Genomic DNA, 10,334 nt, shown 5'->3' on the forward strand with positions numbered 1-10,334 from the left:
GAGTGCGAATGTTTGAAACAGGTTTGGCCATGGGAGACAGGTAGCATCAGTCCCTTTCCACCTCTGCTGCAGTATTTAATTTCCATGAAAGGACAAATTCTGCTGGGTCACAGTGATGTTAATGCCAGGTACCACCAGGCAGTTCACTGGAGTGAGTTACACAGGGAAAAATCCAGAACAGCTGAAGTCAGTTACAGTATTTCTTCAGTATCATTCAGGGCACACCTTTTGGTCCTGAGCTGAACCCTACATCTGAAGTTCTGAAGCAGAGGAGGAACTTTTCCCGCCAGATCTGATCTTTGCTAACAGGCGCTGTGATGCAGTGGTGCAGGGAAGGCACAACACTGTAGCTTTCTCCTCCAGCCCCCTTGTCCAGTTTCCTCAGTTTTGGGTTTGTATTTTCCCCAAGCCAAAATCCCTTCATAATCATAGGGCACAGCGTGTGGTTCCCAAGCTGTGAGTAGGAATTAGGTTGCTGAACACTCTGGCATCCCATCCTTCTAGCCATGAGGCTGGTCAAAAGAAAGGTACCATTTGCTATCCAGCCAAAGGGTTGGCCTAGGAGAGAACATCACAGTTCAGAATGGCTGAGGAGGCCCAGATCCAGGTGGTTTTCACATCACTGGGACTTCTATACCACTGGTTTCATTGAGAAATCTTTATCTTATGGATGAAGATGCATTTATGGCTGACAAATATCCAGATCACTGGTATATTTCCTAGATGGAACGAGCTCCGTATCTGCATTTAGAAGACGATCTGAAGAGCTTAAAGCATGTTCTGGAAATGAAGAACCATCAGATTCACCAGCAGGAGAAGATTATTATGGAGCTAGAAAAACAGGTGAGTTGTCATTTTTCCTCTATCACAGAGGTAGACAGGTAAGAGTTGGGATACATCAGGTGAATTTAAAAGGTGTGAGAAAACACGGGACAAGAAACAGTCAAAGAGATTATTTAAATGGCAGGTAACCATTTAGGGCTGGAGAAAGCAAGTGGAGAAAGATCAAGTTGTGTGTGTTCTGCAGCTGCTCACACAGGTATTTAGGGAGCTCCCAGCCACAAGAATGAGTTAGCAATATTCAGCAAGCAGTTCCTAGCAAGTCTTACACTAGGAAAGCTCTCTCCAATCTTAATCTCATCTCTCCAATGCTTTTCTGCAGCCTGCGCTGTTTTCTCATTCTTTGCTTCTGGGAGTTCCTAACAAAGAACTCCCCAGTTCACCATCAGTTGCCTTTTTAATTCAAAGGGGGATTCATTTTGTAACACATAACCTGCAGTGACAGTAATCGTCTAGTGTGGTGACAGGATGAGGCACTACCTCAGCTGGGGAGCTAAGACAGCTGGTTCAACACAGCATTCAGCAAGATTTGTTTCCATTTACTGGGAAATTTGAGAACTCAGATGATTATTTTGCTGAACAGATGCTTGAGTAAGTGCATATAGAGAAAAGTGCCTCTTTACAACTGAGGCTTGTTAACTGTGCTCCTTCCAACATGCTGGTCCTGGAGCTAAGCCAGCATTTCAAAACATGCAGTGTTATACTGGAAAAAAAATATGCACAACAGTCTGATCATTTAGCTGCTTTTGCTAATGAACCACATACAAACACATAGTCCTGCTCCTGCCCCTGAGCTCAGTAAAACACTGGGTCTACTGAGATCCAAAGGCACAAGCGCTTTCTGTTTAAAGAACTGCCTGCCTTTATAAGTGCCAGAACTTATAAAGGGCATCTCCAAATGCTCTGAAAGATAGGGTGCCTCATAAGAGACCAAGAGGGCATTTCAAATACAGGGCCAGGCTTGGCTCCTTGGCTGCTGAAAGCAAGTCTGGAAATGAAGGTAGCAGGAGAGGAGTGGTATAGGGTGAGGGTCGCAGTGGAGGGAGGAGATGCACAGGTCTTCTCCCATGCTTCGTGCTGGCATAGCTACTACTTACTAAAACTGTTGAGTAAGGTGCCCGTGATGGTGATTCCTCTCTCTCAGAGCATTTCAATTTGGGGCTAGAATCCTTTTTCTGCTCCAACAGAATATGCTGGGGTAGGCTAGATTATCTGAGAATCAGGAGTGTCCTTCACAGTTACCTGCATAGACTGGAAACCACTTCCTAAACCTGATGTCTCTGCCAGAAAGTGTGAGTTATTGCTTGCTCCAGTGCACAATATTTTTTTTCCTTTTAAAAGGTTGATAATTTCACTAACTGAGCTCACACAGACATAAGGTTACCCTCTGATACCTTTGTTTTCTTCTAAAAGTTTTGAATTCAGCATAATTCTACCTGCTGGAAAACCAAGCACTAAGGTGATAAAGTATGTCAAATTCAAAACTTGGGAAAAACAGGGCATCTGAGGCTATGGTACATGCATGCAAACATCTCACTGATGTTTTGATACACTGCTATTGACATCCTCAAACTGTCCTTGAACTGTCTCACCTAATAGCTACCTGTGGTTGAGATAGGTTTCATTTCACTGAATTGTAGCTTAAATGTAAATGTCTGGTTTAAGCCACTCATTTAAGCCAACACTGTCAGCAGTGGAGAGAAGCATCTGCAAAGAGCCGCCCACCTCATGGGAATGCAGCAGCAGCCTCAGGCTGCTGCTGAGTACAGTCTGCCCTGGTGGGTAACTCTTTCCTCCCCAGAACCAGGGAATGATAACCCTAGAGGTTGTACACCACACATTTATCTCCAGTGAGGTTAGTTGAGCTGGGTGATTCACATCACACCACCTCGCATTGCTCCTTCATCGCTTGGCTGACCACTCACACTACAGTGCCCTTTCCATGGTGGGCATCTCCATGCTCCCCAGGTGCCACCAGCTGTCCAAGAACAACAGCTGGTAAAACTGGCTCCTGAGGGATGAAAGTTGTGGGGGCCACCACCAAGGAAGATGTTTTATTTGCACTAGACAGGACTGAGACCCTCCTGCTCCTCAGTTACAAGTAAGGGCTAGTTCAGCTCTGCCCCAGCTCAGTGCTCTGCTGATTTACCCCACTTAGTCCACGAGTATGTGATGTGAGCCAGACCTCTAAGTCTCAGCTGCACTCAAGATGGCCACCTCCATCTGTTCTCAATTTAAGATGTTGGTCTAGGGAGAAAAAAGAACACTTTTTTTTTTTTTTTTTAATCAGGTGTTGGGCTTTCTTCAGACTTAACAAACCTTCTTTCATTGCAGGCTGAAAAGAACTTAAAACTGGAAGAAAAAATCACCATGCTGCAACAGCAGAATGAAGAACTCAGAGCCAGGATTGAGCAGAATACCGTCCTAACAAGGTTTGTGCTGATACTTGCGATCTATCCAAGCTTGAAAGGAGGCTGGAGATTTTAACTGCCCAACTGACACTTATTTCAGCAGGGGAAAAGCTTGTTTCCACCTGAAAGTGTGTTGGTGTCCTGATCTGCTTGCTTTGTTAAAAAAAAAATTTATATTGAGGCTTTTACTTTAACATCAGGAAGGCCACATATCTGTCTATGTGTTCCATGATTTTGACGTGCTGCCAAGTTGCATGATATGAGAGCAAAGTTGCCACTGGCTTCTGATCTCAGTGACAGTGCCCTGAGACCAGTTAGTGGGTACCGAGGATGGGAAATGGAGCATGAATTTCAGGAGAGACGTCCTAACGATGCCACTGTCACCCAGACAGAGTTATCCTTCAGTGGGTTTTTTCACAGAATCACAGAATCCTAGGGGTTGGAAGGGACCTCAAAAGATCATCTAGTCCACCCCCCCTGCCAGAGCAGGATCACCTGCAGTGATCATCTGCACTGTCTGTTTGTACTTTGTTACAACCTGATAAGGATGACAAGGCTGCCTGTGACCCAGAAAGTTTATAGTGTGCTGCTGTAAGGCAAGAGACCACTGCTGGAGCCAGGCAGAAGGGGTGCCAGGGGAAGAGCTGAATTTGTCCCAACACACCAGCTGTCATTATTGCCAGAAATTGTGCCATTGGCCTAAATTTACTTTTTAAGTAATTTACTTTTAAAGCTTTAGCATCTTATCTCTGATTTAATTTTAGGTTTTGTCTTACTAGTGTCTCCTCTATTAATGATTCAGCCTTTACAAAAGAATGTCTTCTGCATGTAGCTGTTTTTACAAAGCAGTATTGCTTATACTAACATTCAGATTGGGGTGAAGATCGTCTCATCTCACCTGATTGTAAATACCTGTAACACACATGTCACTGTTTGAAGTTGGCGCTTGAGGAGGAAAACCAGGAATTTTTAAGGTCTGCTTCACTAGACCAGTTTGAGACACCTGCTTCTGGGCTGGATGAATTGTGGTCTGGAAGTGGCAGTCTCTCTCCATGCCTGCGACAGCAGCTAGGGTGCCTGGCTCAGTGCTTGGCCTCTGCATTGCAGCTCCCTGCTGCTGGCTGAGTGAAGAGCTGTCTGCAGCACCTGTAACTCTGTACTTCAAAGAACATCTTCTGGGGAGAAGTTATGAATTTCAGGCCAGCCTGGAGGGTCAACTCTGAGGGCAATCATTTTCAACAGTAGAAGGTTGGGGACAGCTATAGGGACAGTGTCAACCAGAGCTTTAAAGCCAGAGTTGTTAAAACGTGAGTTTTCCTGGCAGCAGTAGCCACCAGGACTGCTCATTTCTGCTCTACTGGCACTGTCTGGGAAGTGAAGTGGGAATGAGCTTGATGAGCTGGCCTTGCTGGGCAGCAGTGTGGATCAGAGCTATTTCTGCTGCTTTGCAGTTTTGGGTGCCCACATGGCTGTGGCAGCCCAGCAGCAGCAAGAGGAGGGCAGGAAGCAGGAGGGGTGTGAGCCAGAGCAAAGCCAGCCTTGCAGCATGGCTGGGGGGCGCCAGAGCCTCTGGGGGCCCGAGGGGTGCAGTGCAGAGATATGTGCAATCAGAGCCAAGGGCAGGTACAAAGGAAGGGAGAAGAGCCTTGCAGGTCGATTGGGAGATCATATACCAGCTTTGGGAACAGGAGCTCCAAAGAGCTGCTGCTGGGACTTGAATAAATCAGTTGATTTTTCCCAGCATCTCAGATTCTCCCTCTAAATCAACCAGCATTTTTTTTTTGGTCCTTTAGACTGAGGATGTCTGAAGAATGATAGTTACCAGTGTTGGGGAAGGGGGAATGCACACCAGAGCTCTACCTCAGCCTAATTTCCAGTTGCCCTCTGCCATGCCCTCTGTCCATGAGTGTTCTGCAGGGCACTGCAGTTTTGCATTTTTGCTGCTTTCAGATGTACAAATAAAGAGACAATGTCTCTTAGGAATTTCCAATTTATGCTCTCCTGTATTTGTAGGAAAATGGCCATTTTTAAAATGTCTATAGTACATGGTCAACACACAAAGCCCTTGGCACCTTTCCATGCCAGGCATGATGCTGACAGGCAACAGAAGAAGTCTGGGGCTATTCCCATCTAATCTTTGGCATCTGAGCTGCCTCAGAGAGGTGTTGAGCAGAGACAAGCACATCTGGAGGCAGAGTTAAACCCTGAGGGGTTGTGACCTGTGGAGATGCATTTTTCACCCAGGAGTGAAAAGACGCAGGGACAGCTGTGCCCCAGCTTGGGCAGCTCAGTTGCAGCCCTAGGGAGAGGTGGATGGGATGGGATGGGATGGGATGGGATGGGATGGGATGGGATGGGATGGGGTGAGGTGTTTGGAGTCTTGCCTGGCCCTGCTGCTTGTGCAGCACTGGCTGTGTTAATGCCACCATCTTCACACTGGTGCACCTTCCACATTGTCCTGCTTCCCACTCCAGACAATTGTCAGAGGAGAATGCCAATCTTCAAGAATACGTTGAGAAAGAAGTGGAGGAGAAGAAGAAGCTGAGCAGGACTAATGAAGAGCTCCTCTGGAAGCTGCAGGAGGGAGATGCCATGAGCCCTGTGAAGCTCCTACCCCCATCGCCCACTTCTTTGTACCACTGCTCATCAGGAAACTCCTCTCCAGCAAAAGTCAGAACCTTGCGGCGATGAGTCGGCACCCGTGCGCCAAAGGTCCCCTGCCTTTTATGCATTTCCAACCTGCCAAATGTTACCTTCCAAGGAAGTATTCCCATCAACAGCCACCCAGGGTTCATGGCTGCAAGCATGCTCAGTAGCTACGTAGCTTTACACTAGGCAGGGTACCCTTAGAGTTCCCACACAGGAGCTTTTGAGGCTGACATGTTGGTTAGGGTAGTGAAAAAGATAGCAAAGAGCTAGGAGAGCAGAGAGTTAGAAGAGCAAAACCTTTAGTGTGATGTTTTAAATTTTTAACTACGGTTAGAGCCCAAAGTTGGGAAATACTTTATTACTGGTTCATCAGAATGAACATGTGCTGCAGTACTTCAGGTTAGTTACAAATACAGTTCAAATTGTGAATATTTCTGTATATGTGTCTTTGTTTATATACACGTACCTATTGTATCTTTATACCTATATATAGACGCACACTCATATATATGTAGTTGAAGATGTTCTGAATTGCATTTTTTTATATTATTGGATACTACTAAGTGCTGATATATTTTCATTACAGTCAGCAGTTTTCTAACTCGTGCCTAAGACTTGTATCTAAATGAAAAGCATTTCTGTTTAGCCTCCCAGGAATATTTATACCCAACCAAGGAGAAAATTACACCGAATTAGAAGCGCCTTCCAAATGTCCACCAAGTGGTACCCTATGTAACATGAACACCAGCGACTTTGAAATTCTGAGACAGTACTGCCTTTAAAACCATCACCTTTGCATTGAACACCCAATATAACACACATACCATCCTCTGCTTTTTAACTCTTGGCATGGATATTGTAAGTGGAGATAGGCTAGAGATGAGAAACCTGAGGGCTTTAGCCAATTTGATAGAGGTTATAGGTTAACGTGTTTCAGTTTTAGCATCTTCAGATCCTAGTTGGATCTTACCTTGTTTTCCCTTGCCCCAATTTGGATAAATCAAAACCTCTATTTGTAGATTTCTGTCCATTTTTATTTTTTTTTAATTTCAAGTCCCATAAGCAAGAAGAAAATACATTCTTCATCCTTGACCTTTGCTGGACAAGAGGTTTGCATTATTAGCGTGAGATTCTGGGTGCCTGCCAGGGCTCTAGCTTCTCCCTCTCTGAAATTCCAGTGGACTACATGTGTGCAAATGAGGTCAGAATTTCTTTCCTTCCATATAATTTCACCTTGCCAAAGCTTACCCAAAATTACAGAGATTCATGGAAAAGAATGGCTAAACTAACTTTAATTTCTCTGCCTATAAGCAAAAAAATTCATCCAGGCTTGGGGTGATGTCTACCCAAGGGGTGGCAAGGCCAGGGACAGGCTTGGGTGGGACATGCTGCAGGGCCCTTGTGGGCACTGCTAGCAAGAAAAACAAAACAAAACAAAACCAACCAAACAAATCTGAGCATAATTTTTAATAAAGTAAAAAAAGAGATCTGTGGGATGCTTTTCTATCCAGCCTGGGGCAAAGAGCCTGCATGCATTCCTGTTCTGAGCACCTAGGTCGAAGTAGGTGGGAGATGGTAGGTGCAGCAAATCCCTGGGCAGCAGGAGTGCTGCAGGGAGGACAGCTCTCCTGCCCGTGGGCAGAGGTGGCATTGCACAGCCCAGCCAAACTGCTTGGATGGGAGCTGTGTTTCAACTTTCCTGGGAAGTACTCAGGATTCACAGACTGCAGCTTAGATGCAGCTTCAGTCACCATCAAAGCACCCGTGGTCTGTTCCACGGCATTAAAAGGAAAAAGAAAAAAAAAGTGGGTTTTTTTCCCTCTTTTTTAGAGCAGTTTATTTTTGTAGTTGCTTTTGCATGAGACTGTGATACTGAGTAAATTGAGCATCTTGTTAGAATAGGTCACGTGACACCAACTACTACTGTTGAAATGCATTACTAGATTTTAGTATGTCCAGCAAGTACAACTTGAAAGTAGGCTAGCTAGCAAGCACACACGTGCACACAAAGCCCCTCCTTGCTAAGTACAATTTTAATCACTTTTGTACTTGCTAAATGCACAGATACCTGCAATACATACTGCATTGTCATGTTGCATCCTTCCAGTACAACTCTGATACAATGAGATCATACGATTTTGGTCAGAAGGGACCTTAAAGATCATCTAGTCCCAATGCCCCTGCAAGGGCAGGGACATATTTAACTAGATCACGTTGTTCAAATCCCCATCCAACCTGACCTTGAACACTTGCAATGATGGGGCATCCACAGCTTCTCTGGCAACCTGTTTCAGTGTCTCACCACCCTCACAGGGAATAACTCTTCCTCATGTTAAATCTAAATCTACCCTCTTTCAGTTTAAAATGGTTGCCTCTTGTCCTGTCACTACAGGCCTTGGTAAAAAGTCTCTCTCCATCTTTCTTACAAGTCCCTTTTCAGCACCAAAAGGCCACAATAAGGTCTCCCTAGAGCCCTCTCTTCTCTAGGCTGAACAACCCCAACTCTCCAGCCTGTGTTCAGAACAGAGGTGCTCCAGCCCTCTAAGCATTTTTGTGGCCCTCCTCTGCACCTGCTCCATCAGGTCCGTGTGTTTACGCGCTGAGGACACCAAAACTGTACACAGTACTCCAGGTGGGTTCTTACCAGAGTGGAGCAGAGCGAGAGAACCACCTCCCTAGCCCTGCTGGCCACACTTCTTTTGATGCAGCCCAGGATGGGGTTGGCCCTCTGGGCTGTGAGAGCACATTGCTGGCTCATGTCCAGCTTTTCATCCAGGTGTCTTTGTTTAGTCAGCTGTTCCATCATCCAGTAATGCCTCCCCACAGAAGAATCAGGAAAAGGAAAGGAGGCCCGTGGGTTGAAGTAGAAACTGATTTAATAAAATAATAATAGCAAACTAATATTAATACCAATCCTAGTACAAGCTACACAGAGTTACACTCAGCCCACACAGCAGGCGCGAGCTGTGCACTCCAGCAGTGGATGCCAGATGTCAAGCACCACAGCTCCATCAAATCGTGACAGTCACAACAAGTAGGAGAGCAGGCCTCAGGAGCAAAGTGATGGATGACACCCTCCAGGGATGGGGACCATTGAGGGAAGAGACCCCCAGCAAACTTTGGAATTTGTAGTGAGTGTGACATTTACGGTATGGAACAGGTCAGCTGCCTGGGCTTTCACTCCTCCTAGCGTTAGCACCTGGCTCTCTTGAAACTGCTTAAGATCTTCATCACTACAGAAACCTGTGTACCAGGCCTGGCCATGAATTAAAACAACAATTCTTACCAACTTTGTTCTCACCAAATCAGGTGCTGCAGTCTTCTCAAAAAATGCAGCTTTCCTGAATAGAAAATTGATTCTATGGTTCTATCCCAGTGAAACCAGGACACACCAGTACCCCCAAGTCCTTCTCATCAGGGCTGCTCTCAATCCCTTCATCTCCCAGCCTATATTGATACCAGGAGTTGCCCCAACCCAGGTGCACAAACCGCATGAGGTTCACCACAGGCCTGCTCCTCAGACCTGTCCCTCTGGATGGCATCTGTGTCCTCAGAATCTCAACTACACCACTAAGCTTGGTGTCATCTGCAAACTCATTGAGAGTTCATTTGATCCCACTGCCTCTGTCATTAACAAAGATATTAAACTCATCCCACTTACAGACCCCTGAGGGGCACCACTGTTAACCATCTGTTATCTGTTTGGAAATTGAGCCATTCACTACAACTCTTCAGGTGCAGCCATCCAGCCAATTCCTTCTTCATTGGATAGTCCATCCATCAAAACCTTATCTCTCCAATTTAGCGACAAAGATGTTGTGTGGAACTGTGTCAGAGGCCTTACAGAAGTCCAGGTAGCTGGCATCACTTGTTCATCTTTTATCTACCAGCACAGTCACTCCATCAGAGATGGCCACCAGATTAGTTGGGCTGACTTCTCAGTGGTTTCTACAGTCCTCCTTTTTATCCTTTTTTAAAAACGGGTGAGATGATGCAGCTGGAATTGTTACCATAATGTTTATCTAAACATCTCTATGCTATGACACAAAACCTTATTACTGGCCCAACCCATCCTTTTAAAAATGTATTCCTTCATTCCTTCTATCACTGGTGCTTTCCTTATCACTTTGTTGGTTTAAAGTCGTACACAAGAGATGCTTCCAGCAGTGAATTGGGAGTAGGGCTTTTACAGTGGGAAAACTGGGACCAATCCCAGCTCTACCAGGGGGGTTGGACCAGATGATCTCTCGAGGTCCCTTCCAGCCCCTAAGATTCTATGATTCTATGATTCTATGATGATCATTTGGTGTCATTGCCAGTCCCTTTCCCATCTAATTTTTGCCTCCCAATCCTGCCTCTCACTGGATTCTTCCTTGGCATGGTCTGTAGGGCCTGCCCAAATGCTAATAAAGCTGCAGAAAGTTTTCCCAGGCC

General features: G+C 45.6%; 1 protein-coding gene across 1 annotated transcript in view; it reads left to right on the forward strand.

Annotated features, from left to right (window-relative positions):
* MTUS2 (microtubule associated tumor suppressor candidate 2) overlaps positions 1-5,942 on the forward strand; it is a 171,605-nt gene extending 165,663 nt beyond the window's left edge. Inside the window, exons 12-14 of the mRNA XM_010005655.1 lie at positions 724-843; positions 3,175-3,272; positions 5,726-5,942. Coding sequence (XP_010003957.1) covers positions 724-843; positions 3,175-3,272; positions 5,726-5,942 — 435 coding nt within the window. The remainder of the gene's footprint in view (positions 1-723; positions 844-3,174; positions 3,273-5,725) is intronic.
* Positions 5,943-10,334: the final 4,392 nt, after the last annotated feature.

Source organism: Chaetura pelagica, unplaced genomic scaffold (genome assembly GCF_000747805.2).
Source record: "Chaetura pelagica isolate M959 unplaced genomic scaffold, ChaPel_1.0 scaffold269, whole genome shotgun sequence".
Taxonomy (NCBI): Eukaryota; Metazoa; Chordata; class Aves; order Apodiformes; family Apodidae; genus Chaetura; species Chaetura pelagica.